Source organism: Cervus canadensis, chromosome 28 (assembly GCF_019320065.1).
Source record: "Cervus canadensis isolate Bull #8, Minnesota chromosome 28, ASM1932006v1, whole genome shotgun sequence".
In the NCBI taxonomy this organism is placed as follows: Eukaryota; Metazoa; Chordata; class Mammalia; order Artiodactyla; family Cervidae; genus Cervus; species Cervus canadensis.
In genome coordinates, this window is record NC_057413.1 from 23,220,367 (window position 1) to 23,248,357 (window position 27,991).

Below are 27,991 nucleotides of genomic sequence, written 5' to 3' on the forward strand. Positions count from 1 at the left end.
GAAATATTATTTTATCGGAAGAAAACCATGTGGTTGACGAGGTGGCCGAGTGGTTAAGGCGATGGACTGCTAATCCATTGTGCTCTGCACGCGTGGGTTCGAATCCCATCCTCGTCGTCCTGGCCCCTCCCGCTATGTGTGGGAGTGAAATTTTAGTGCCTTGTGAACAAGGTATAAATCGGTGTTCCGTTACTGCGTAACTTCCACTATCAATAAAGCATGTTTTTAACCCCTTTTATAGAGAGATTAGGAAATGCGTCGCGCGGATGAGAGAGTTAAGAAACTGCTGCCTCTGCTCAGGCTCAGGCGTGCTCACCGATTCTCCTGCTTCTCCACCGGAGTCAAAAACTGATTCCGGCCCTTCTGAGTTCCCTTGTCTATTAACACTCCGCCCAACCCGCTGGCCGCCTCCTTCCTGCCTGCGTTCCAAACAGTGGAAGCAAATTACACCTATCAGGAGTTTTCTCAAAATGTCCCCGTTTCCGCCACACCTTCGACACAGCTGAATCAGTAAACCCGAGGGTGACGTCTCTGTGGTTGCAGGCACCACAGGTGACTCTGATGGGCTGAGAACCACGGGTCATCCTCTTCATTCACTGCTCCCAACCGCTCTCCAGCCATGGTTCCTTGTCTCGGCAGTTTTTGTATATATATATTTGCCTTTTAAATCCCAGGCAGCACGTTTCCAGGTCCAAGGCACTATCTCCTTACACCTCAGCACTTCCTACCTGCCCTGCCGTCGCCCCCAATCTCTTCGACAGACTCTAGCTTTATCTGACCCCGGGTCCCTGCTTTCAGGAGCAGAAACTGTTCACGTGATCTGCTTTTGCTCATGCAGTCACTTCTGCCTGGAAAGTCTCTACTCCTTGGTGGCAAAATATTTTTGCAAGAGGCACATCAAATAAACCTGTTCTGTGAATTCTCAAATGAAAGCATCATTCTTCTCTTTGTATTTTGTATGAATGAATTTAGTCAAAGACCTTTTCCAGGAGTTCCAGGCTCTATGTGTTTCCTTCCTTCTTTGATCATCTTCTGCCACTTATATCTTAATTTTAGCACATAATCCCACAAAATCTCATCTGTTCCCCTCTTTTCTTTCACCTTACAGGAAAACTATAGCAAAGGGCTGAGTACATGGTGTGGAATAACAAAATTTGAAGGGACCGTAAAGATGATCTTTTGGAAAACCCTCCCTCCCATCACCTGTCTCTGTTTTACGGATGAGAAAACCGAGGTAGAGAGCAGACAAATTGCTTGTTAAAAGAAAAATCATATAACCAACTTTTCCTTACTAAGGTTCATGGGAACCAAGTTCTTTTAGATCAAGAGGTTAAGGTGATAAGGTCTTTCTAACGTGTTCAAATCCAGTGACTGGGATTATGATTTTTGAAATTTGGAAAATCCTTCTCAAGTACACTTGTCATAGGCCAGCAGATCTTCCAAAGGCTCATGAGGATTGAGACCTATGAAGTACAAATTTTGCAGTAAAATCTGTTTTGGAATTTTATTTTACAAGATATGGCTTATGTGGTACATGTGGTTCAAAGATGGCTCACAAACTATAACCCATTTTATTTGGAAAATTAAAACTGAAAAAACGATGATTCAGATTGGAGGCCAAAGTGGAGCCTTGAGGAATTGGGTAATATGTTTTTTTGTATCTTTGAATTTTCTCCAACAAATAATCACAGGTATTGGATATCTGAGCAGTCAGTCTTAGCCCTCTTGCCTCTCCATCCCCATGTTACCTTGTTTGAGAATAAGGTTGTAGGGGTACCACCCTTTTAGATCCTTGTCTCCTCAACTTTGCACACTGTAAACATTCAACAGATAACCATAAAATAACAGGATACTGTATATGTGTATATGTATACGTGTGTGTGTGCATGATGTTGACATGGGAGGAAAAAAAACTTTGTCCAGGCAGAATATACCTAGGGTATTTGTCTCTTCTTTTAATACACATTAAAGGATTATTTGGGGCTTCTCAGTGGGTAAAAAACCCCGCTCCCCCGGTGCAATATAAGAGCAGGAGACACAGGCTGCTTCCCTGGGTTGGGAAGATGGCAGCCCATAGTATTTTTGCCTGGAGAATCCCACGGACAGAGGAACCTGGTGGGCTACAGTCTGTAGGGTCGAAAAGAGCCCCACGCAAAAGATAATTTTAAATGTGCTAATCTCTTCTATTGTTTTCCAAAAAGAGAGAAAGAGGAATATGTTTAGTAGAAAAGAGCTAAGCTTCCATATGACTTAAATCTGGGAACATCATATGTTTCACTAAGAACTCAACATTGGAAACAGTTTTCTTCATCCTAACTATTAAATTCAGTTATTTAGGTACAGAAAAAAGTTTTTGTGTGTTTTGTGTGCTTATCTTCTCCGCCTTCCTGTTTTGCATACACACTTTGCAAACAGTCCAGCTCTTTAATGACCTTAATATTTTGTTCTGTAATTTCGGTTTGAATAAAAGCTGTTCTCATCCTTTTGATGGCAATAAAACCAAAGGAAAAAAAGGAAGTTAAGATGGAAAAGACAGGAGAAGAGTGGAAACCAGGGACAGATTCCAGCAGCCGGAACTCAGAACTAATAGAGAAGAGGTTGTGGCTTTGGAGGAAGCCATGGGAAAGGAGAAGCAGCAGGTTTCCCCCTGTGCTACCAACTGGGGGCTCAGTTGGAGAGAGTTCCACTTACAGATCGGAATTCCCTTTTCAAGGACAAGCTGAGTCTGTGAAGATGAAACTCAGGAGCTCAAATCCAAATTTAGGGAGAACGTGAGGGCCCCCAAATTATTGGAAGCTTTGTTAGGGTTTTGATTTCCAGCCACTCTTCACTCTTGTTCTCCGAAGGCTTTTGAGAATAACCTCTTAAAAATAGGGCAGAAAGAAAAAGGTTCGAGACACAGTAAACACAGGGTTTTCGATAGCCTATCCAGGAGACATGGCTATTAAAGTCTACTACAGGAGTGAAAAGTCAAAACTAACCACGAAGGGATTCGAACCCTCAATCTTCTGATCCGAAGTCAGACGCCTTATCCGTTAGGCCACGTGGTCTCCGAGGAGAGACGGTTCTTGAGCCACTTAGTAAATTTTCTTTCTGGTCCTGATTCGTGAAAGCTGCGTGATAGCAAAAAGGTAATGGTCCCCGCGCCACCCGCGCCCTGTCTTTAGAAAAATGGAAATTCGAGATTACAGGGGTTATTTAGGACCAAGGAGTACCGCCTTGTGAAAGATAAGAACTGACAATTATTTCGGTCTTGGGTACTCCATGGAGGGAGTATATGGCACATAAAGGATGCCAAAACGTTGTGTACACACAGCCTTGTTGGAGACTCTATCTTATCTTTGAGAAAATTATTGGCCTGGAAATTCAGCCAAAGTGATTTTTGAGCATGATTGGTGTCTTTCTTTTCATGACTTTTCCACTCAAGCAAGCAAGAGTGTCCGTGTCATCCTTGAAGATGGAGGACAAAGAAGGCTTCTGTAGTATTTGCTTGTGTTTATCTTTTCCTTTTTGTGTCTACACTTTTTTCTTTGCTGTAATAAATTTTAACCTTGGATATATCTTGATTCATGTGAATCCTTCCAGCCAATCACCAACTACTGGGTGATCATAGGGCTACTGGAAACATATTTTCCCTTTCCCCCGTTGCACTTAGTGTACAATCTTTTAAAGAAATATCTGTACTGTACATACGTGTACTATATATAGTTACATATTGTTTTAAAAGCATGTCTACTCTTTAGGCTACTTAATGAGTTTTCCTAGTTCTTAGCACAGTATGTAACATAAATATCTGAATAACAATCCTTTCTGAGAGAGGGGAAAAAAAACAGTCCACACATATATTTAAAAAATAAGCATTGAGAATAGTTCTATTAGAGGTTGAAAAGGAAGGTAGAGGGTAGAGACACATTTACAGTAGCGGTCGAAGTGGTCTTCTCAGGTCAGCGTACAATTAAGGTCACCAAACTCTGCACTCTGTCTCAAACTGTTACTTATTTACTCCGAAGATTAAAACTCTAGTAGTTGCAAAGAATCTGCGCAGGAATGGCCCAGGAGATTTTTAGTTTGTCACTTTAACTAAATGGCCTCAATTTCTTACAAACAACAGTGCTTTCTGAATTATGAATAGAAGGAAGCATAACAAGATCTGGGCTTCCACTCCTGCTCTCTCTTTAATTCAGTAGTCAGCATCACAAGACAATGAACGCTGTCATGAAAAGTGGAGACAATAATAACAAGGATACTTTGGCAAACAGAAGAAATCATGGGAACGATTTCACATTCATTTTCAGGGTATTTTCTAGTGGGAGTTCAGAAAAATGTCAACCTAGCAGAGGATGGTTTCGATCCATCGACCTCTGGGTTATGGGCCCAGCACGCTTCCGCTGCGCCACTCTGCTCTACGGCGTAAGTGACTTACTAATAATACCCTTAACTGTACTAGGAAGCACGCCTCTAACTAACTTTAGAAAACTGTAAGGGCGGGGGCGGGGAGAGGTATTTATTTCAATACTTTGGCTACAAGATGCCGACAGTTTGGATTAATGTCGCTACCAGAATCAGAGAAAACAAGTAGAAAAGTAAACATTAATACGGAATTAACTTACTGGGCGCAGAAGGAGGAATGGTTATATAATTAAATGAGAATCACAAGCTTTAATAATCAGAGAAGAAAACGAAGATAAGAAGTGAGAGGAACTTTGGTTCGCGCGGCTGGCCAGATTTCTACCGGAGACTCGCTAACCAACCATGTATTTGCCTTTGGGGAAAAAAAAATCCTTTGGTTAGATTTCCCTTGGCTTGGTGATGGAAAAGGTGAGGTCTTGAAGCTTTTAAACTCCTCTGGAGAGGGGTTTCGATTTGAAGGGGTTTTGTTACCGGGAGGGAGCCGCAGTGCTGAAGGCCCCGTAAACGTGGAGGTAAAGCGGGGCCCTCATTTCCAACGAAGGTTACAGCAGTTCCGGTCATGTGGGCCAAGGCTCCAGTGCAACCGTCCCAAAGCATCCTAAGCAGCAAAACAGAATTAGTAAAAAATGTTAACTTCTTTAGTCTGACCCAGTTTTAAAATGCGTTCGAAAATTCCCACTTAAGGAAGGAGGACCCACAAGAGAATCCTCAGAGAAGGGCCCGCTCGGCGGGCGGGGACTAAGTTGTCGTGACGTCACCCAGAACTGCGTCATGAGGGGAGGGGCTGGCAGGCTAAATGAATGTGCCCGCGAAAGCGATTTCAGTTCTCACTTCGGTCCGGAACCCGCTCATATAAAGGAATTGCCTCTGCTTTGTCGGTGCTGTTTTGAAAGTTCTCTTAGCAGCTTTACCATGTCTGGACGCGGCAAGGGCGGGAAGGGCCTTGGGAAAGGCGGCGCTAAGCGTCACCGCAAGGTTCTTCGCGATAACATCCAGGGCATCACCAAGCCTGCCATCCGTCGTCTGGCCCGGCGTGGAGGAGTTAAGCGCATTTCTGGCCTCATCTATGAGGAGACCCGCGGGGTGTTGAAGGTGTTCCTGGAAAACGTGATCCGCGATGCGGTCACTTACACCGAGCATGCCAAGCGCAAAACTGTCACCGCTATGGATGTGGTCTACGCGCTGAAACGCCAGGGCCGCACCCTCTACGGCTTTGGCGGTTAAGTTGCCGGTTTCCAGCGTTCTTAGTATTTCCACCAAAGGCCCTTTTCAGGGCCGCCCACATATTTCGATGAAAGAGCTAGCTAGCACTTTTTGCTGTTTCTGTTGTTTCTTCAGGCACATGTCACATGCTCAGTCTCCCCTAAACAAAGCCCACCTCTCGGAACTTAACACTGGAGGATGGCATGGTAGTCCACCCCATTTTTGCCAAGATGATACCGTGGATAGGACTGCACAGTCGGACATGACAGCACGCACACACGCAGGAAGTTTTAGAGGTGGAAGTTCACTGTGGTTTTAGATATAATTTCGGCGCGTTTAAACGTTTTATGAGACAGTCTACCCCAGAAAGATTTCCTTAATTTTGGGATATTTCGAATTTGGAATCGAATATCCACGGTTCTTGAGTATTACAGAGAAGTCGCTTACACTCACCGCGATGTAGCGATGCCTGGCTCTCCCGGCGGTGGCCTGTGCTCAAGATGGCGGCGAGGCAGAGGAACAAAGAAAGCCCGCGCCCGCGGCGGGAAGCGCGAGTCGGAACAAAGGCGAATTCACGAGTAGGGCGGGTCTTCCCCTCAGCGGGGGCGCGCTTCTGGCCTCGGCTGGCGTGTGGTGCTGCTGCTGCGCTCTGCTGACTAAAACTTGTACCCATGCATTGAGAGAACAATTAAAATGGACCCGCCGGGAGAGCTACCATGTATTAGGTATAGAGGACATTATAGTCCGAATTCCTGTTTGAAAAATTTGAAAAGTCGACAGGAAGTATGTTTTCAAATGAGCAACATAAATGGCACTTAGGCTTAAGTAAAAAAAAAAAAGTACTATACAGACATCAGGATTTTTTACCTCAAAGGAAATATGCACTGTTTTTGTTATTGTTTGTTTTTAAAAGTTACCGGTATACTTACTGCCTAACTAAATACCTAATAGTCTGTACACATGAACAAATCCTTGTTATACCTTAAATGTCTTAGAGATCTGGTTTGTTCAGAGGAAGATCCAATCTTACCTTTTGTTCCGTCTCAGGTCTCTTAATGCATTGATACATGTTTTCTTCAGATTTCCTGGATCTCAGTTTTCTGACATTGATTTGATGTAGACCTGGCCTATAGAATGTCCTCCTGGTTTGGCTTGTTTCCTGATGGGGTTATTTTGATTTCTGTACCCTGTATGTCCTACAAAGTAGAAGTGATTTTCCCTGGACTTGACTGAAATAACATTAATTCTCTTGTCATGGAACAGGTTATAGATCATTGTATGTAAATACTATTGTACATCAGGGTCACTTGTTAAGGGGATTATGGGGGTTCTAGGTCAGTCATTGGTTTAGAATAATTATTAATAGCTTCTTAGTAAAATCTGATTTCTCCTCCTTACGGCTGGCAAGTAGTTTGTAGGGTGATACTTTGAAAGCCAGAAATCAATGGAGTCATTTGGAATGTCATCTCTTTCAAAGATATGGGCTCTGGTGTTTAAATATGAAAAGAATCAAGATGTTATTGGAGCTAAGGCACTGATTTGAGGAGATAAATTCATACGATGATGTTAATTTAACAAACAAAATTGAGCACATGGCATGTACCAGGCACTGTTCGATGCTATGGAATTATAGCAGTGAACAATGGTGAACGAAACAGTATTTCTAAATTCATGGAGCTTATATTTTGTTGGAAGGGGCACAGACAAAACAGGTAAAACTGTTTGTTAGATGGTGCTATCTACAAAACTGAAGCTGGGCAAAACTTTATAGTGTAGAGGAAGGAGATGGTACTTTAAATGACATAGGAAGATTTGGGGAAAAAAGTCTAACTCTAATTCAGAAGATGCGGGTTTGATCCCTGGGTCAGGAAGATCCCTTGGAGAAGGAAATAGCAACCCCCTCCAGTATTCTTGTCTGGGAAATCCTGTGGACAGAGGATCGTGGTGGGTTAGAGTCCATGGGGTCACAAGAGTCAGACACGATGCAGGGATTAAACCAGCACCACCAGAAGGCTTTACTTGTAAGTGATGCTTGGGGAAAAGAGATTGAGAAAGTGAAGTTCCAAATGGAAGGAGGACTAAGTAGCAAAGCCTGGAGGTAGCAAGGAAGTTATCTGGTGAGCAGAGGGAGGCCAAGGGGGTGTGGAGAAAAAAGAGACCAAGTTTGAGAGGCAAATGGAGGTGAGTAGTTTGCTTATGGCCTTGGAACCCAACACATCTGACTATTAAAAAGATACCTCTAATCCTAGCGAGGCAGGAGAAAATCCCTGGAAAATGACACATATGTTGCTTGAACTGGCCATCAAAGGCAGGGAAGACTTACAGTCACAGGCACTAAGTTGTCCTCAAAACAGTTCAGGGAAAAGAATTATTTTTTTCAACAGGGGCAGGCCTGTCAGAAGCGGTTTGTATTGTTCACAGGGCCAGACAAGGAATCCTACCTGGTGTTAAATGCTAGTAGTCTTTCCAGCCCACTGCCTTGTTCAAGGCCTCAGGATTCTGAGATTCTAAAGTGGGCAGACCCGAGGGCAACTTCCCAGAACTGCAACTAGCTGCTTTAGCAACAGCTAATATTTTAGAGGACTCTGTGCCAGCACCACCCTAAGGGCCCTTTTATTGATCACCCCAGCCATATCACATAGTAGTTGTTAATTCTTATTCCCATTTTAGAGGTAAGGAAATGCTCCAAAGGGTTTAAGTACCATGTCCAAATTTAGCGTTCAAAGAGGCTAAATATGCTGGGGGATTTCCCCTTAAACCATGCTTATCTATTTCTTAAATATACATATTTGCTTTCCAGAATACATTTTTTTTAGAACTGTAATTACAATTAACCTTGGACAGTAAGAAATGAATGCTTTAATTATATGCAGGCTTTAGGGAATTTCCTTCACAAGCACCATGACAAAATGTAGTAACATTTAATGTTCACAAAAGTCTGTGTAGATATAGGGAGAAAAATTCCCCCTTCTTTCTGTCCATATTCTTTGGTTGGTCTAATTGATAGAAGATATATTAACAGGGGGAAGACAAACCGAAACACCTAATTTGTATTACCTCCTCTGTACACTGGAGATCCCCAGTAAAACAGAAGACTACAAAATGGCTGAGTCACCTTAAAAATACCATCTTCAGATTAAAAAAAAACATGATGGGAATGGGTAGTCAGTTGTTTTCAGAGGTAACCAGGAAAAGCAATGTAAACATTGGTAACATTGTTATGCAGATTTAAGTAGTGTCGTTTTCCATAAAAAAAGATATTCTAGACATTAGGACATTTTCTTCCTTGTAAAGCAAGGGAAACACGCTTACAAATGGATTATTTACTTTATAAATGTAAATGTCTTAGGAAACACCAAGTTTTCTACTAAGTATTAAGAGATTTTGCTGCTTCTTAAAAATAGCCAGCTTAGAATAACTGACATCCTTTCTATTAACAGACGTTTACAAAGACACGTGGATAATATGTAGCAAATTAACACTGTTGCGGTCAGGCTTAGTGCTGCTCAAAATTAGCTTCTTTGGTATTAGTGTTTGGGGAATAGACCTAATTTTTCCTCACACTACAATGGTAAAAAACCTTTACCCTGATGGTTGTATATTACCTTTCTCACTGCTTGATCTAGCCGTTTTAATACAGTCTGAAGAGTTACAGATCCTTTGAGACAACGTGGGTGGCTCTTAAAAGAGCCTTGAATTATTTGCGTTGTTTCACATGACGAAATTTACTTGGAGCTGGTGTACTTGGTGACGGCCTTGGTGCCCTCGGACACCGCGTGTTTGGCCAGCTCCCCGGGCAGCAGCAGGCGCACGGCCGTCTGGATCTCCCTGGATGTGATGGTCGAGCGCTTGTTGTAATGAGCCAAGCGCGACGCCTCGCCCGCGATGCGCTCGAAGATGTCGTTGACGAAGGAGTTCATGATGCCCATGGCCTTGGACGAGATGCCGGTGTCCGGGTGGACCTGCTTCAGCACCTTGTACACGTACACGGAGTAGCTCTCCTTGCGGCTGCGCTTGCGCTTCTTGCCGTCCTTCTTCTGCGCCTTGGTCACCGCCTTCTTAGACCCCTTCTTAGGGGCAGGAGCGGACTTGGCTGGCTCAGGCATCTCAAAACGCACCCAGGACCAAGAAGAGACCACAAAATGCGCCCACAAGCAAATGATCTTAGTATTTGTTTGGCCTGTATGCAAATGAGGGATGGAAGAATTACAATTTATGATTGGTCTTTTCATCTCATCCTAACCTTTGATAGGCTCTTTATTTCAAACTCTTATTGGCTCTTCCCTTAGCTCACCGTTACATAATTTGACCTTTTCACTACAAACTCCCTATGTAAATTAGCAGCGGCGTTGTTTCAGATCTGGCTTTTGATTGGCTTAAGTTTGTGTTTGGCCAATCGCAAAGGCTGTTTTACCAAACCGCCGGAGAGTATAATTACCTAGCTTCTTGTGCCTAAAGGGTCCATTTTTCTGGGTCTCAGCTTGTTTCTGTTGTCTCATTATGTCTGGTCGTGGAAAACAGGGTGGCAAAGCACGCGCTAAGGCGAAAACCCGCTCCTCACGGGCTGGGCTTCAATTCCCCGTGGGCCGAGTGCACCGGCTGCTTCGGAAAGGCAACTACGCCGAGCGGGTCGGGGCCGGGGCCCCGGTGTATCTGGCGGCGGTGCTGGAGTACCTGACGGCCGAGATCCTGGAGCTGGCGGGCAACGCGGCCCGGGACAACAAGAAGACCCGCATCATCCCGCGCCACCTGCAGCTGGCTATCCGCAACGACGAGGAACTCAACAAGCTGCTGGGCAAAGTCACCATCGCTCAGGGCGGCGTCTTGCCCAACATCCAGGCGGTGCTGCTGCCCAAGAAGACCGAGAGCCACCATAAGGCCAAGGGCAAGTGAACCTACTTAGATCTCGGTGTGTGTCGCTACAACCTTTTACCCAAAGGCTCTTTTAAGAGCCATCCACATTTTCACATTTAAAAGAGCTCGTAAACAGTACTCTGGTCTTCGCGTTATAGTACTTAGACTAAAGCTGTTGGATAGATACTACGGCATGTTTACCCGAAGTTTTCTTTTTGACGGGACTGCTCCAAATGTGATTCAGGGAAATAAATTTATACGGGAAAGTGGGTAGTTTCAAGAGCAAGGGTAACGTTCACAAAAGCTGGAGTGGCTGTTTCCCCAGAGAAAAAGGAAACATTTGTATGGCGCTAAAAAATGCGGGTAGTGGTCTGGAATGTCGGGCTACGTCTTTTGAAACAGCAAGACGAAAGGACCGCTGGGATCACCGCGGGTTTTTCAAATCAATTACTGTTCACTGGTGCCAAATGGAAACCTGGCGACAGAGTGAAGTAGAAAATGATAGCTTTTATTGCTTTGACTCTTTTCTCCCTTGAGATAGAGTAGGAAGAAATCTTATACGGTCTCCGTTCGGTTCAGTCATACAGTCTTTCCCACTCTGCGATCCCATGAACTGCAGCACCCCAGGCCTCCTTGTCTATCACTAACTCCCGGAGCCTACCCAAACTCATGTCCATTGAGTCGGTGATGTCACCCAACTATCTCATCCTCTGTCGTCCCTTTCTCCTGTCCTCAGTCTTTCCCAGTATCAGGGTCTTTAAAAATGAGTCAGCTCTTCGAATCAGGTGGCCAAAGTATTGGAGTTTCAGCTTCAGCATCAGCCCTTCCAATGAACACCCAGGACTGATCTTTAGGATGGACTGGTTGGATCTTCAACACCACAGTTCAAAAGCATCAATTCTTCGGCGCTCAGCTTTCTTAATAGTCCAACTCACGTCCATACATGACTACTGGAAAACTTATACAGTCTAGGAGTGGGAAATAGGGCCGTCGGTAAGGATGCAAGTTTGTGCTCTTTTTCACTTCAGGGAAATTTCAAAGTTAGCAACTCTGGTTAAGTTAGGCCGGGGTGGTTGTCTCTGGTGGTCCTTGAGCTTGTTGTACCGATACTTTCTGAAATGAAATATGCTCACAAAAGGGCGTTTTCTCGGAGAAGTAAACACCAAGTGCATAGTACATTTTAACCATAAAGTAATCAAAGTGCGGTTAAGCAAGAAAGAAAACCATCTGTCAGAGTGGGCTCTAAGAATAGAGCCTAAAATGGAGGCTACTAGTTTTTGCTATAACAAACTGAAGCATAAATCCCATTTGGCCACCGCGGGAAAGTCAATGATTTTTTTTTTTTTTCTTTGTATTTTTGCTGCTCATCTGTGGCCTGTCGCTTTCCCTGTGATTTACTAGTGGAACTAGGAAGTGACTGTCCAGGGCAATCTAAATTCAGAACAGAAAAATTAACCATTGAGAAAAAAAGAGAATACAAGTAAACCTGTTTCTAAAGCTTGATCCTCGGAATTTCAGCCCCATTACATAGATCTGAATCAGAACAGGCATCTTTCACGATGTCCAAGTAGTTCCTTAGTTACAGTTTGAGAAGCCCTGAATTTAGATCTAGAATATTAGCTCCTTTGGATAGCAGGCTTCAACAAAAAGAAGGATTGAAAAGTGAACTAATTCATCCAATCAGAATCTTTAGAAATTGACCAATCACTTCAGTGACTCTCCAGCCAATGGATTTGTTTCGCGGGAGTTTTGAACTAGAGTAAGACCAATCAGACTGTTTCTGAGTGTATATAAACCCAATCTTTCTGGCTGTCTGTTTAGTCATTTTCCGTTTGTATCGTCATGGCTCGTACTAAGCAGACAGCCCGCAAGTCCACCGGCGGCAAGGCACCGCGCAAACAGCTGGCTACCAAGGCTGCTCGCAAGAGCGCGCCGGCCACCGGCGGCGTGAAGAAGCCGCACCGCTACAGGCCCGGCACGGTGGCTCTGCGAGAGATCCGCCGCTACCAGAAGTCCACTGAGCTGCTGATCCGCAAGCTGCCGTTCCAGCGGCTGGTGCGCGAAATCGCGCAGGACTTCAAGACCGACCTGCGCTTCCAGAGCTCGGCCGTGATGGCGCTGCAGGAGGCGTGCGAGGCCTACCTGGTGGGGCTCTTCGAGGACACCAACCTGTGTGCCATCCACGCCAAGCGCGTCACCATCATGCCCAAGGACATCCAGCTCGCCCGCCGCATCCGCGGGGAGAGGGCATAAAGCTTCCACAACTGCCTCACTCCAACGAAAAAGGCTCTTCTAAGAGCCACCCACAATTTCTTTAAAAGAGCTGTCACTTAAAGTTCAGTGTCTTGAGTGATTTGGTTCGGGATGCAGGTAGAGTTAAAGCTGCACATGTTTAAATCTTATTTCTAAGGGGTATCTTAGAACATACAAAAGGATCTAGTCGGTGGCAGCTTTAAACCCTCCCTCTGGCTGGCTTTGTATACTGTCGATTGGCCAGTGTGCAAAAGTTGGTTTCTGTCTCAGGAAGTGGAATATAACTACCTTATGCAGGTGGACTGGGGGGTTATTAAACGTGAGACTTAAGTCGTGCTTATGTAGTTTGGAAAGGGCAGTAATTTGTGTGGTGTTAGTCTCACGTTGGGTTATTTGAGCACATAGAAAACAATGCTGAATTTGGGTGGAGGTGATTGTGGGCTTGCTGTTTATCCTTTTTAGAGCTATATTCACATATTTGGGTATTGACAATTGAGAAACTAGAGCATTTGTTTTTGCTGCCTGTTTCTGAAACCTCAGTTTGCTCAGTTCCAATCACAGACAGGTTCAAAGTGAGACAGTTTTGACTTCCCTATAAAAGGTCGTTTTACACAGAGAGCAGTGAGGGTATTGTTTTGTTGACAGCGACTTATATAAAAAAAATAGCACCCAATCAGTATTTCTGATAAGCTTATTGGTGGCAGTAGTCAATCAAGGCAGAGCCGTGCTGACTTCTACAATTTCACCACTCATAAAGTGTCTGCGACCAGCAGCATGAGCGTCATTTGGAAATTTGCTGGAAATGGTAGGTTTTTGGACCCCACTCACGTCTACTGAATCACAGTCTACATTGTACGAAGTTCACTGCAGGTGATTTATGAATGCTAGTTTCAGAAGTCTATTTGTCAGTCATGTTTAAAAAAATAAAATACACCTGGAGTGGGGTGAGGGATGGTATTTTTGGTCTCTTCAAGAAAAGCATACTGTGAACTCTTACCAGGAGTAAGCATTTGCAAAGTACATTTATTTATATAAATTGAAATTTCTCTCAATGGCACATAACACCTAAGAGTCTATATTGAGAATGTGAGTCTATACTGAAAAATGGGCTTCCCTTGTGGCTCAGCTGGTAAAGAATCTGCCCACGTTGTGGGAGACCTGGGTTTGATCCCTGGGTTGGGAAGATCTCCTGGAGTCGAGAAAGGCTCCCCACTCCAGTATTCTGGCCTGGAGAATTCCATGGACTGTAGTCCATGGAATTGCAGGGTCGGACAAGACCAAGCAACTTTCACAGCCAACAGCATATTGAGAAATGGAGCTGCTTTCAGCAGTTGACATTACCAGGTTTTAAGGGATATTACAAGGAGTATTACCCTGGATTTGTGTTGTGTGCTGTGCTTAGCTGCTAGTCTTGTCTGACTTTGTCTTCACATTGGGTCTTTCCTATACAGATCAGCACAACGTCCTATTTGGGCTTTCCGATGGTCTTTTAAAGACTTCTCCATAGTCTTTTAAGAATTTGTCAATTTATCTCCCCTTGCCCATATAATTTTCATTCTCAATTTTTTTTTTTATTATGCAATATTTGAGAATATCTGGAAGTAGAGATATAAGTTTACCCATCTTTAACATCACCAACACTGGGCAAATATGTTTTATCTATACCCCTTCTACCTTGATTGTTGCCTTGAAGACTGTTGAAGAAATTATATCATTTCCTCTGTTAGCATTTTAATATACATCTACCATTTTAAAACCTAATTATGACATCATGAGAACTCTCTCAACAAACAACATCTAAGATTGATAGATTTTTAATTCATTCCACATATTATTTATTGAGTTTATAACAGTACCAGATGCTGTTTTGTGCATTGGGAATATACTCAGATGAGACCCAAACAGACAAAATTCTGGGCTCTTATGGGATTTATATTTGACTCTGAGATAAACAATAAATCAGATAAACAAGTATCATATGTAATATCTTAGATGGTGAGAATGAGTGCAATAAAGCAAGAATAAGGATTCTTATGGAGAGTTGACATTTAGATAAGGTGACCAATGAAGATGGCACTAAGAAGCTAGTTACCTCAGCAAAGCGTTGAAAGGTGAAGAAGCAAGCTGGGGAAAAAGGAGGAGGAAATGCTGAAGAGCTAGGGTGGCTATGTGGAAAGGGCTGGGCACTGCAGGAGAAGATTAAAAAGAGAAATGAAAGGAAGCATGATCTTGTAGGGGCTTGTATACCACTGTAAAGAATTTAGCATTTGCTCAGTGAAATGGAAGAACTTGAGAGAAGCTGAACACAGGAGTTTTTGTGTCCTTTTCTCTCATTTAATCAGGTTCTGCTTTATTCTTATTGCATGTGTGCTCAGTCAGTCCTGTTTAGCTCTTTTGCGATCCCATGGACTGTGGCCTGCCAGGCTCCTCTGTCTATGGGATTCTCCAGGCAAGAATACTGGAGTGGTTCTTCGTTGGCTCAACTGTGCTCCAGCACAAAAATCAAAGCCCAGCTTTCTTCACTTGGTGCTATTCAGACCTTGAAAATAGAGGCTGATCTGGGAGATTTATAGTTAGGGAGAAAAGAGAAAATTATTCATAAAATATAAACCTTTGGAGTTAAAGTTGACTCATAGCATAATACTTCAATTTACTAGTTTTATGACCACAGGCAAATTGTTTGCTCTCAGGTACCAAACTGGATTTATTTGGGTTGTGAATTCAAATGTCTTTCAGAACCAGGCAAAGAGTTTCTGTATAAGGGAAAATGGTGAGCTCTCCAGCTTTATTTCACTGGGTCCTTCAGTCAGTAGCAGATCTGGCTGAATCCAAGCTGTGCTCCATATAGCACTCTTGTTATGTCAATTGCAAAAAAGAGATGCTAACAATAATGGCCTTTGGAGCTGTCCAGCTGGTAAGAGATTCATGACTTTATAAAGTCAAAGTCTAACTGAGTTTCTGCATGGATTAATGCAGATTAATCTGCATGGATTTAATCCTCACAATAACTCTGTGGGTTGGGGGTCCCATTGTTAGCTCAAATACTACGTTGAAGAAACAGTATAGTGAGGGAGAATACCTTCTATAGTGGTTCATTTTGTTAAATCTGTCATGGATTTTATCTCTGGGGCTAGAGAATGGAGGGCATTTTGTGTTACATGCATATTTTCCTTTTACCTTATCCATCCATTCATGAAAACCTTTTTGAGTAATTACTATGTGCTGAACAATGTTCTAGGTGCTGGAAAGAACAGTGCATAACATGGCAGAGATCCTTCTGCGTGGAGCTCACCGACAGAAAATGAACAAAGATAAACACAGTATTCTGGCAGGTCAAGAGGATTAAGAAAACATAAAGAGTCCAAGGGGATTAAGGACTGTCATAGAGTGGGAGATGGGTCGTGGACAGTTACCATTTTAAATAGGCTAAGTGGGGAAGACTTCACAACTGAGATGAGACATGAAAGCCAGTGGCATGAAATCTGGAAGGGAGTGGGATCTTCGTACTTCTGTAGAAAGATCATTCCTCACAAAGGAAACAATGACTGTGAAGGTCCCATGTTGGGAGCATTACTTGGAATGATGGCCACAGGTCTGATAGCCAACCAGATAGAACCAACTTTCTCTTCTTCTCTCACAAGCTGGAGTTTCTGGATAGCTCATCAGTGAATTTATACGTTTTTCCCTCCCAAAAGTCTTACTCCAGTTTCCTGAATACATTCAATTCAGATGTTGTGGAATCTGGAGTCATCAAACACACGCTTTGGAGGACACTCAAGACAGTGGAGTACAGTTTATTATGCCAGCGGGTCCATGGGGAATCAGTTCCCAAGAAGGACCCTGATGTTTTTGAGAGGTCTAGTTTTATACCCCCCACCATGTGACTGGTTATATGTTAGCAACCTCTCTCTTGTATATGATTGAGTTTTACAAGTAGGTGTTAGGAGAACAAACAATTAAGGTTAAAGCGGGGGAACAATGATTATACATCAGGGGGCATGTCTCTATGGTTAATCTAACAGGGGCAGCCTGACCTCAACTACAATCTCCATTTGTCATCTGTAGGGAGGGAAATCTCCAGAAGACCTGGTTTTAACTAGCAATGGTTTTCTCACTCTTGGGCAGGGTTCAGGCCCAGTTCATATCCAGTCTTTAAAACAGACGACAGGCTACAAAATGGAATCTCTCCTGCTTTCCTCACACTGGCCCCAACACAGAAAATAAACCGAGGCCAGAGCAGAAACAGATGAGTGCTAACCCCAGGGAGACGACTGCCAGCCAGTTCAAGAATACCAGTCATTAGGAGCAGTATTAATTCTGTGATAATTTATTTAAAATGAGAAGTAAAATTAAAGGAATTTAACCAAAATGAATCTTATTTGCAACACATGGGATTTTTTTGTTTTGTTTTGTTTTGTTTTAGCATGAGAGGTTTTTATTATCAGCAGAAATATCTAGTTCCTCAGCCAGAGATGAAACCTGAGCCCCCTGCATTGGGAGCATGGAGTCTTAGCCACTAGACAACCAGGAAAGTCCCAAAAGTAAGATATTTTGAGGTTCCAAATAATCACTACCATTGTTTTACTTTTCAGCAAAAAGAATTCAAATGTAATATTTCTAAAAAAGGCTTTATACACTGATAGGTACATTTTCTAAGATTATATTGGATAATTACTAATGAGTCTCCAAATATAAATAAAACTGTTCATCTTTTGGCTGATGGCTAATAGAACTCCATAGGAAAACCTTCAAAATGGTGGTGAATTGATGGCCAAACCCATGATTTTTTGAGATAAAACAATTAAATTTTATTTATGATAAAAATGATGCATGTTATCAAGTGCTGATCTAAGCTATAACTGAACCTCGGCATTGAACCAAGAGATCACATATCTTCTGAACCCTTCCTATTGGGAGAGACTGCAGTTTAAATGCAGAGACTTTCACTAGGGTGTGTAGGCTGTTAATTACACTCATTTTTTAGAAGTAGTGTTCAAGGAAGGACAGGAAACTGGTGCTATTCAGCTTTTGCCAAATAACTATGAAATTGTCTTGGAAGAAAATTTCTTCTATCCTTTGCCAACTAAAGAATGTTGCTAGCCATCTGGTTCTACAAGGTTTGAGATCCAGCAAGTGACTGAACTTTTTAGAAAATAGAGATTATCATGGTGGAGGGTATATTAAGGTAAATTTCCAAACTTTGTGGATGAAGAATGTCACTTGCTGTATCAGTAAGCAAAGGATGTGGCAGCCATCTAGCCTTAAGCCTCTGAAACTGCCACGCCATCCCCACAACTGTGCACCGAGTGGATTCAGGATGAAGAGAAATTGGATACTGGCCCTAAGTAGTTAACTTACATATCAAAGGAATGATTTCAATGAACCCAGACTCTTGGATCTTCTCAGACATAGAAAAGTATGCAAAATTCACTAGCTTGAAATGTCTGTTTTCTTTAATTAACAGTAATTTTTTGATATTTCAAGTACCTGCTTACCTCTTCCCACCCCCAACTCCTATATATCCTGGTTCTTCCTTATATCTTCAGAATAGTCCCTTAGAGCTTTCCGAGAGGCTGTCTCATGGGTTTCAGTCCTTGGTATACCTGCTGAATAAAACATAATTCTCAACTTTCGGTTTATCTCTTTATTTTTAACTGATAACCTTAAAGGCTTATTGCAAGTTTATTCTCTGCTTTTGTGAGATCCAAAAGGATAGTCTAGATCAGCGGGCAACTCTTTCTTCCAAGCAGTGATTCTGGAGCCCATGTGCCTTTTTTTGTCCTGGCCATAGGATTTTTAACTCCTTGACCAGGGATAGAACCTGTTGCCCCCTTCAGTGGAATCAGTGGAACCTTAACCATTGGCCCGCCAGGGATGATGCCCCCACCCCCGTGTCCTTTTATCTTTGTATCTCAATTATCTTAAACACATTGCTTTCACATGTTAAAAATAGAATTCCACGGACTACATGTTAAAAATGTTATTGGCTTTATTCAGTGATTCATGAATCTGGCAGCTGCCAATCTAGCAGACAGAAAGGAACTCCGAGGAGCTGTATGAAATGAAAGGTTTTTCTAGGCAGAAGGGAGCAGGAACAGGGAAAATTATACTAGGAAGAAAAGTGGGTTGATTATTGCAAGGATGCCATCCTTTAGTGTAGGGGACCCCAACCTCCAGAATCTAATGCCTGATGATCTGAGGTGGAACTAGTGTAATAATAATAGAAATAAAGTGCACACTAAATGTAATGTGCTTGAACTGTTTACAATAGCTTAGGATGTGGGAGCTACCTAGATGTCCATCGGCAGACGAATGGATAAGAAAGCTGTGCTACATATACACAATGGAATATTACTCAGCTATTAACCAGAATGCTTTTGAATCGGTTCTAATGAGGTGGATGAAACTGGAGCCTATTATACAGAGTGAAGTAAGTCAGAAAGAAAAACACCAATACAGTATATTAACGCATATATATGGAATTTAGAAAGATGGTAACGATGACCCTACATGCGAGATAGCAAACGAGACACAAAGAACAGACTTTTGGACTCTGTGGGAGAAGGCGAGAGTGGCATGATTTGAGAGAATAGCACTGAAGCATATATATTACCATATGTGAAATAGATGGCCAGTCCAGGTTTGGTGCATGAGACAGGGCGCTCAGGGCCAGTGCACTGGGAGGACCCTGAGGGCTGGGATGGGGAGGGAGGTGGAAGTGGGGGTTCGGAATGGGGGACACATGTATACCCCTGGCTGATTCATGTCAATGTATGTATGGCAAAAACCACTACAGTATTGTAAAGTAGGCCCCAGTTAAAATAATTTTTTAAAAAAGAAAAAAATAAGCAATCCAAAGAAGTTGAGCACACAGCATCCAGAAAAAAAAAGTAATGGGCTTGAATTATCCGCAAACAATTCCCCCACCCAATATGGGTCCCTGGCACCAATCGATCCCTGGCGCCAAAAAGGGTGGAGACTGCTGCTTTAGGGAATGACAGGGGTCTGTTAGTCTCATTATCTAATTGGTGATTAGGCCATTTCTGGTTGAACGGTAAAGATTCCATTTCTAGGGAAGCCAAAGTTGTACTAAAGTCTTGGTCTGGTAACATGGGGGTTAGCGCTAGTTTGGGCCTGTTGTTTCTGAAATACTTTTGCCCTGGGAAGAGATAGAGCATGTAAAGTCTTACTGGGAGGCTATTATGCCCCAGACCCGGAAATGTAAGTTTGCTCCCATTGTTAGGAATTCAACTAGAGGCCACATCTAACTACAAGGTAAACAGGCAAATAAAGTTGCTAATTGCTCAGAGAAAAGGTTAGTAGCTGTCGTGCTTCAACCTCCGAAGGCTTATAGTTTATACTAGTTAGAAATGGTCCGCACTTCTGTATTGAAATAGCCCATTTCTTTTAAGCTGATCAAGTTACTCAGTTATGAGAATTACTAAAAGGAGAAAACGTTCTTAAAAATTAACATCACAAATTCCTAACATAGCCTATTTTTAAGTTACTCTTCCCCTAGAAATCACAACAATATCCAGCATTAGAGCCCTTTGGGAAAAGGTGAGTGGCTCTGAAAAGAGCCTTTGGGTCTGACAACTCCTAGAAACGTTTACTTGGAGCTGGTGTACTTGGTGACGGCCTTGGTGCCCTCGGACACCGCGTGTTTGGCCAGCTCCCCGGGCAGCAGCAGGCGCACGGCCGTCTGGATCTCCCTGGATGTGATGGTCGAGCGCTTGTTGTAATGCGCCAGGCGCGACGCCTCACCCGCGATGCGCTCGAAGATGTCGTTAACGAAGGAGTTCATGATGCCCATGGCCTTGGACGAGATGCCGGTGTCCGGGTGGACCTGCTTCAGCACCTTGTACACGTACACGGAGTAGCTCTCCTTGCGGCTGCGCTTGCGCTTCTTGCCGTCCTTCTTCTGCGCCTTGGTCACCGCCTTCTTGGAGCCCTTCTTGGGAGCAGGAGCAGATTTAGCCGGTTCAGGCATGATGGAAAAACGTCAGACGAAACTGACAAAGAAACCCGAAAGAATGCAGCTTATGGTGCCGGCCTATTTTTGTAGGGCTTCTATGCAAATAGATGCTTAACCAATCGCAATAGCTGATTGGATCAATTTAGCCAGTAGAAATGGTGTATGCAAATAAGGCGATTTCGATTCTGTTTCTTGATTGGCTGTTTAACTGGAATGAACCCTGGATATCCTCCGCCACCAGCTAAGAAAAAAAAGTTTCCGTTTCAAAACAGTGCAAACGATTAATGTTTTGTACATAAATATTTACTTGTGAGCCTTGTTTCTTCCTTGATGTGGACCTAAAGAGACAAAAACTCAATATAAATTTATGATTCTAGTTTTCGGCCAAAATTAAGTTACCGAGTTAGTAATTGTAGGAAAGAGAGCATAAAATTTTCCTAAATGCTGAAACGTTTTATAAATTAAGCCATTGGCATTTCCAGTTTGGCTTGATCAAACATTTAAGATTTACCAAGATCCAGCATCGTCACATTTCAACAGCGGTAGTATTTTCATGTTTCCTAGGAACAGTGTCTGAAAGTTATGGCAATGTTTGTTGAAGGGCTGGAAGTTCTGTAATACGATACTTTCATTGCAAAAATAAAACATTTATTCAAAATTAGAACCTCTGATAAATGTCGAAGCTGGACTAGTTCAATAACATTCAAAAAAGGAGTTTTTGAAAGGGCTCAGATCTGTTGAACTTTCTTTTTTGTCTCCTCCCAAACTTAATTTTGAGCAAGGGGATAAAAACCAATTAAGGTAAATATAAGGCATGTAAGATACAGGATGAATAGATGGAGAATTTACAGAGAAAATACAGGACAGACTTCAAAAGATCAAGGCTTTCCAAAGTGGGAACTGGTAGCCAATCACAAGGCGTATCCAGTTGCTTCTTTTCACCGCGCGAAATTTGAAGATTCGGACCAATCAGGATGACTTCGCCTTTATAAATAAGAGCAAGAAGAGCGGTGTTTGCGTTGCAACAGTGATTCTAAGCTTTCGTGATGGCTCGTACTAAGCAGACTGCTCGCAAGTCCACCGGAGGTAAGGCGCCGCGCAAGCAGCTCGCTACCAAGGCTGCTCGCAAGAGCGCGCCGGCTACCGGCGGAGTGAAGAAGCCACACCGCTACCGGCCTGGCACGGTAGCTCTGCGCGAGATCCGCCGCTACCAGAAGTCCACCGAGCTGCTGATCCGCAAGCTGCCGTTCCAGCGGCTGGTGCGCGAGATCGCGCAGGACTTCAAGACCGACCTGCGCTTCCAGAGCTCGGCCGTGATGGCGCTGCAGGAGGCGTGCGAGGCCTACCTGGTGGGGCTCTTCGAGGACACCAACCTGTGTGCCATCCACGCCAAGCGCGTCACTATCATGCCCAAGGACATCCAGCTTGCCCGCCGCATCCGCGGGGAGAGGGCATAAATTGTCGCTACCAGGTGCAAATATCAAACCCAAAGGCTCTTTTCAGAGCCACCTACTACTTCACTTGGAAGAACTGTATCACAAACGTAATATCCTAAGAAACCTCTAACAAAACAAGGTGGGAGCGGGGCATAACTACACGTGCTCCATGTACCAATCCTATGAAAGGGCAGTTGGCCTGCAACCTCTTCTCTATATAAGAACCGGGGATTGACATCTGAAAGTTCCATTGCAATCCGTAAAATTAAGAAACAGCGAAAACTGATGTGATCCTCTTCCTCTAGAAGCAGCAAATAGTGTGAAGATATCCTTATACCAGTATAATAGGATGCATTATGAAAAGTAAATGCTAAGACACTTAGATCCTCCATATACTAAAGATAAATACAACCTGCTTTGGTTACTTCTGGGGTCTTCTAAGTGACTTTGTAAACCCCCAACCCCCGCACCCCCAGCTCAATCTGTCATCTCAGTTTAATTGTATTTTTCAGTCCCTGTCATGTTGGACTCTGCAATCCCATCAAGTGCAGCACTCCAGACTTCCCTATCCTTCACTATCTCCCAGAGTTTGCTGAAACTCGTCCATTGAGTCAGTGATGCCACCCAATCATCTCATCCTCTGTTGTCCTGTCCTCAGTCTTTCCCAGTATCAGGGTCTTTTCCAGTGAGTCAGTTCTTCACATCAGGTGGCCAAAGTATTGGAGCTTCAGCTTCAGCAACAGTCCTTCCAGTGAATTTTCAAGACTGATTTCCTTTAGGATTGACTGGTTTAATCTTGCTGTTGAAGGGACTCTTGAGTCTTCTCCAGCACCACAGTACAAAAGCATTGACTCTTAGGTGCTCAGCCTTCTTTATGGTCCAATTCTTATATCTGTATGTGACTGCTGGAAAAACCATAGCTTTGACTATACAAACCTTTGTTGGCAAAGTGATGTCTCTGCTTCCTAATAAGTTGTTTAGGTTTGTCATAATTTTTCTTCCAAGGAGTAAGCATTTTATAATTTCATGGCTGCAATCAGTGCTGGCAGTGATTTTCCAGCCCAAGAAAATAAATTCTGTTCTTGTTTCCCCATCTATTTCCTTTGAAGTGCTCAGACTGGATGCCATGATCTTAGCTTTTTGAATGTTGACTTTGAAATCTACTTCACTTTCCTCTTTCACCCTCATCAAGAGGCTCTTTGGTTCCTCTTCACTTTCTGCCATTACAGTGGTATCATCTGCATATCTGAGGTTGATTTTTCTCCCAGCAATCTTGATTCCAGCTTGTGCTTCATTCAGCCTGGCATTTCACATGATGTACTCTGCCCAGAAGTTAGATAAGCAGGGTGACAATATACAGCCTTGATATACTCCTTTCCCAATTTTGAACCAGTCTGTTGTTCAGGTCCAGTTCTAACTGTTGCTTCTTGTCCTGCATACAGGTTTCTCAGGAGACAGGTAAGGTGGTCTGGTATTGCCATCTCTTTAAGAATTTTCAACAGTTTGTTGTAATCGACAAAAGGGGTTTACTGAAGTCAATGAAGCAGAAGTGGGTATTTTCTTTGGGATTTTTCTTCTTTTTCTGTGATCCAATGGATGTTGGCAATTTGATCTCTGGTTCCTCTGCCTTTTCTAAATCCAGCTTGTACATCTGGAAGTTCTTGGTTCACGTAAAAGTAGCCTAGCTTGAAGGATTTTTAGCATTAACTTGCTAGCTTGGCGATGAGCAAAATTGCATGGTAGTTTGAACATTCTTTGGCATTGCCTTTCTTTGGTATTGAAATGAAAACGGACTTTTTCCAGTCCTGTAACCACTGCTTAATTTTCCAAATTCGCTGGCATATTGAGTGCAGCACGTTAACAGCATCATCTTTTAGGATTTTAAATAGCTCAGCTGGAAATCCACCCCCTTCACTAGCTTTGTAGTAATTGAATTATTAGATCAGGCAAAATAATTGAAATTTTCCTGTCCCTGAGACAGGAAGTCCAGGGATGATGCAGTATATGATGAAAAGCACTGGTCCTTGAGCAGCCGGAAAGTGGCATGCACACACACTGATATTCAAGGACCCATGCTGAGTACTACTGAAGACTAGTTTGCTGTTAATCCATTTGTTTTTGTGCTGAACAATACATCATTTGGTAAATGTAGTCATCCTTTCTGTACTAAAAATAGAGATCTGGTATCCAAAACATTGGTTCCGTGGGATTTCCAGAATTCAGTTTCCAGCAGCACCCCCAGCTGAGTGGCACAGCAGTGCTGTTAGTGATGCCGATGGGGAGAGCATAAGTTCATCAAATCTGGGGCCCGGACTAATAAGTATGTTCAGCACACCAGGAATTTAGAACTTGTTGCAGCAAGTTACTGAAAACTCAGATTGTACATAATGTGTCTGCACTCTGCATGAAAAACATGATGTAGTCACTAAGGCAGAGTTTGCAGTCATTGCTTATTATTAATCCTCAGAAAAAGAGCCGATGAGACAACAGCTCCCAAATTTCTTCCAACAAAGGCAGAATCCTAGGATAAACCCTGGAACAATGCAAGATTTGTGGATTCTGTCAGATTTTATAGACTTTAGCAATGGGAACTCTCAGCTTTATTGCTGGGTTTACTCCTAGCCTGAGGAGATTAAGCAACACTGGAGGCTCTTGAGGCCCTAAGCAAATAGTTCTGCATAGCATTGAAAGTATTAGTCCCCTGGCGGAACCAAAGAATCTGGACACCAACAGTTTAATTAATAAACATTACAGACTGTTGTGGAGCAAGTCCGCAGCTACGGAAACCAGAAGTCAGATTTCAGAAACAGCTGGTATAGCTCTGTGCAATGTTTTTGAATCTTGAAACAAACTTTCAAGAGATAATGACAATGCTGTATGATTTCTGTGTGATGACTGAAAGGCCTGTTAGCCTCCCAGTCATCATAGCTGCATTTCTGCCATTTAAAAAAAAAATGTAATTTTCAGGTGGCATGCAGGATACACTAAAAGCAAACCAAATGGGGTGGGGGTGGCTGGGGAGAAAGAAAACTGTTCATAACAGCTTCATTTATAAATTAGAAACAAGTTCGTATCTTTCAACTGGTCATTGGTTATATTATTTCTCAGACACCCATACAATAGCATCCTACTCAGCAATAAAATGAGGAGCTATTGATGTTAATACATGCAACTGTCTACATGGATAATGCTTAGTAAAAAAGCCAATCTTAAAAAGTTATATATTGTACTATTCCATTTATATAACATTCTCAAAGTGATGATACTGAGATGAATAACAGATTAGTGATTGCCCCAAGACAGGAAAGATGTGGGTGGATGTAACTATAAAACACTAACATTGAAAAGTTCCCTGGTAATAATAGAATAGTTTTGTGTCAATGTTGAGGTGATAGTTACATGAACCGATGCATGGTTTAAAATGGCATAAGACCACACACACACACACACACACACACACACAAACACACACACACACGGGGGCAATATGAAAATCTGTGAGAGCTGAATAAGGCCTCTATGCTAGTTAACAGTACTTTGCCAGTGTCAGTTACCAGCTCTGATATTATGATATAGTTATATAAGATGTCACCATTAGGGGAAAATTGGCTAGAGTGTTATAGCCATGCTTTCCGGGAAACAAACTCACTCAGAAGGACAAGGCGGGCCCAAGGCAGGGTCTCCTCTTAGCCAAGGACCCCAACCAGCATTTGTGAAAATCTTTTATACCCCATGTATACGTGTCCAAACTCACCACCCCAAATCCCTTGAGGCTTACAAAGGAAGGGTAAATACAATCACAATAACCCCATCATTCACGTGTTATGTGTTCAAACAGTTAATAATCAATAAGGCCGCGGTTACATTCCAACCAGTTAATAAACGATAAGCCTGTGGTTACATTCCGATAGATATTGTCCGGAGGCAGGGGTGATTGGTGTCTGTTTTCTCTTAGGTGATGAGTAACCTGGATATAATCTTCAAGGTTCCCCTGTCCGGAGGGGGTCTTATCCTTCCATTGTTTCCACAGGCACTAAGCAGAGAGTTCAGAGTCCACTGGAGAGGTGGCCGAGCATGATCAGCACAGACAGGCCTCAGATGGAGTCCAGGCCCTACGAATTCCTTCTTCAAGAGGAACTCTAGATACTATCGTAGCAACTTTTTGTGAATTTTGTTATTTCAAAATGTATATTTTATTTGACGATGTTAAAAAAACTGTGATAATTCTTTAGGAGTTGCTACTGTGTGTGTATTCCTGTGAATTTCAAGGCTTGTTTAACAATTAATGTTCTTTTTTGGATATGTTTGTTTTGTTTTTCTTAAACAGCAATGTTTTCCTTTCTTCTGCCTGTTTTAGTGATGATATGTCCACTGAATTGAAATCTGGTTCATTTACGTTGGTGTGTGATTTTTTTTAGCTATTGGTGCTGCTACCTCAAAATAAATTGTTCTGAAATTTGACCTTCATAATCTCAAATTTTCTGATGGAGCACTTGGCTGAGCTAATCTATACTCTTTAGGACAGTGTGCTTGGTATATCATAAGTGTGAATTTAAAAAAAGCTATTTTGAACATTCTATTTATTTTAAGGGCACCATTTAAATCTTAGTGCTCCCATGTGCTCAGCAAAAAAAAAAAAAATAATAATATAAAAACCTAGGAAAGATCACATTTTTATTTCTGCCACTTCTGTAAATTTCTTTGCCTACCACTGGAGTTTATGATATCTTTGCTTGAATTCCATGCACCAACTACAGGAAAGGACAATCACCCTTCCACTCTCTGTCCTCTATACAAGAAGAGGTTATTAGCCCCTGACAATTTACATTCTTTTCCTTTGCAATCCTTCACTGGTTAAATGTATATGCTTAATTTGTAGAAATTAAAGCACACTGTACAAACTAGTATTATATTAGAAAGTTTTGAAATCTTTCAATGTGTGTTAGCTATTATACTTTGTTTTCAGTAAGAGTCCGGGAATTTTATTGTTTGCCAACTAGATGCTATTTTGTTTACAATAACTCAGTTATTAATAGCATTTATCCTATTTTACGAAAAAAGCTACTAAGATTCAGATAGATTAATGGAGTGTTTGCGTGGTCAGTCTTGTCGGACTGTTTGCCCCTTTATAGACTGTAGCTCGCCAGGCTCCTCTATTCATGGGATTTCCCAGGCAAGAATACTGGAATGGGTTGTCATTTCCTTCTCCAGGGGATCTCTCCGACCGACCCAACCCTCGTTTCCCGCATTGCAGACGGATTCTTTACCTCTGAGCCATTTTCTAAATACCAGTAAACCTCCCTAGCCAGTTTCACTTTAGATTTTAGAAGGGGCGGGGACTCAGTGCAGTTTCCCGCCTTTCTGCTCTTCCAGTTTTCACAAAGGTCCGCACTATCGCTACATAATAGGCTGCAGGGCCTTGCATTAGGTACGTTCTGCGTTAGTGCTCAGTGTTTAGGCAACATGTCTGGACGTGGTAAAGGCGGAAAGGGCCTTGGAAAAGGGGGCGCAAAGCGCCACCGCAAGGTTCTGCGCGACAACATCCAGGGCATCACAAAGCCGGCCATCCGCCGCCTGGCCCGCCGTGGAGGAGTTAAGCGCATCTCCGGCCTTATCTACGAGGAGACCCGCGGGGTGCTGAAGGTCTTTCTGGAGAACGTGATCCGGGACGCGGTCACCTACACCGAGCACGCCAAGCGCAAGACTGTCACCGCCATGGACGTGGTCTACGCGCTCAAGCGTCAGGGCCGCACTCTCTATGGATTTGGTGGTTAAGTTTGAGCTTAGTAAGGCTCTTGTAGCAAAGCTAAAGGCCCTTTTCAGGGCCACCCACTTTTTCTATGAAAGAGCTTGCATTTGG

The 27,991-nt window shown here is 42.9% G+C and overlaps 5 protein-coding genes and 3 non-coding genes across 8 annotated transcripts; 4 read left to right on the forward strand and 4 right to left on the reverse strand.

Moving 5' to 3' along the window:
- Positions 1 to 35: 35 nt before the first annotated feature.
- On the forward strand, positions 36 to 117 carry TRNAS-GCU. Its single transcript has one exon. It is a non-coding gene; the product is annotated as a tRNA-Ser (tRNA).
- A 2,860-nt stretch (positions 118 to 2,977) lies between these two features.
- On the reverse strand, positions 2,978 to 3,050 carry TRNAR-UCG. The gene has a single exon. It is a non-coding gene; the product is annotated as a tRNA-Arg (tRNA).
- Positions 3,051 to 4,331: 1,281 nt separating this feature from the next.
- On the reverse strand, positions 4,332 to 4,403 carry TRNAM-CAU. The gene has a single exon. It is a non-coding gene; the product is annotated as a tRNA-Met (tRNA).
- An 860-nt stretch (positions 4,404 to 5,263) lies between these two features.
- Positions 5,264 to 27,967, forward strand: LOC122430020. The gene is made up of 4 exons (XM_043450783.1): positions 5,264 to 5,608; positions 16,790 to 16,825; positions 21,734 to 22,070; positions 27,576 to 27,967. Exons 1-4 carry the CDS (start codon positions 5,323 to 5,325, stop codon positions 27,904 to 27,906), a joined length of 990 nt encoding a protein of 329 aa, XP_043306718.1. The 5' UTR covers positions 5,264 to 5,322; the 3' UTR covers positions 27,907 to 27,967.
- On the reverse strand, positions 9,292 to 9,769 carry LOC122430014 (histone H2B type 1-C/E/F/G/I). Its single transcript, XM_043450775.1, has one exon. It carries the CDS (start codon positions 9,717 to 9,719, stop codon positions 9,339 to 9,341), a length of 381 nt encoding a protein of 126 aa, XP_043306710.1. The 5' UTR covers positions 9,720 to 9,769; the 3' UTR covers positions 9,292 to 9,338.
- LOC122430005 (histone H2A type 1) lies at positions 10,058 to 10,572 on the forward strand. Its single transcript, XM_043450766.1, has one exon. The coding sequence runs from the start codon at positions 10,114 to 10,116 to the stop codon at positions 10,504 to 10,506; it is 393 nt and encodes a 130-aa protein (XP_043306701.1). The 5' UTR covers positions 10,058 to 10,113; the 3' UTR covers positions 10,507 to 10,572.
- On the forward strand, positions 12,276 to 12,794 carry LOC122430003 (histone H3.1). Its single transcript, XM_043450764.1, has one exon. The coding sequence runs from the start codon at positions 12,310 to 12,312 to the stop codon at positions 12,718 to 12,720; it is 411 nt and encodes a 136-aa protein (XP_043306699.1). The 5' UTR covers positions 12,276 to 12,309; the 3' UTR covers positions 12,721 to 12,794.
- LOC122430011 (histone H2B type 1-C/E/F/G/I) lies at positions 20,282 to 20,758 on the reverse strand. The gene has a single exon (XM_043450771.1). It carries the CDS (start codon positions 20,708 to 20,710, stop codon positions 20,330 to 20,332), a length of 381 nt encoding a protein of 126 aa, XP_043306706.1. The 5' UTR covers positions 20,711 to 20,758; the 3' UTR covers positions 20,282 to 20,329.
- Positions 27,968 to 27,991: the final 24 nt, after the last annotated feature.

What these genes read in the sequence shown, in the direction of transcription:
- LOC122430005 (XM_043450766.1), top strand. Translation starts at nt 10,114, where the DNA reads ATGTCTGGTCGTGGAAAACAGGGTGGCAAAGCACGCGCTAAGGCGAAA.
- LOC122430014 (XM_043450775.1), bottom strand. Translation starts at nt 9,719, where the DNA reads ATGCCTGAGCCAGCCAAGTCCGCTCCTGCCCCTAAGAAGGGGTCTAAG.
- LOC122430011 (XM_043450771.1), bottom strand. Translation starts at nt 20,710, where the DNA reads ATGCCTGAACCGGCTAAATCTGCTCCTGCTCCCAAGAAGGGCTCCAAG.
- LOC122430003 (XM_043450764.1), top strand. Translation starts at nt 12,310, where the DNA reads ATGGCTCGTACTAAGCAGACAGCCCGCAAGTCCACCGGCGGCAAGGCA.
- LOC122430020 (XM_043450783.1), top strand. Translation starts at nt 5,323, where the DNA reads ATGTCTGGACGCGGCAAGGGCGGGAAGGGCCTTGGGAAAGGCGGCGCT. An exon ending in CGCGCTGAAACGCCAGGGCC is followed by an intron (nt 5,609 to 16,789) that starts GCACCCTCTACG and finishes ATCTGTAGGGAG; the next exon opens with GGAAATCTCCAGAAGACCTG. An exon ending in CCTGGTTTTAACTAGCAATG is followed by an intron (nt 16,826 to 21,733) that starts GTTTTCTCACTC and finishes AGTGATTCTAAG; the next exon opens with CTTTCGTGATGGCTCGTACT.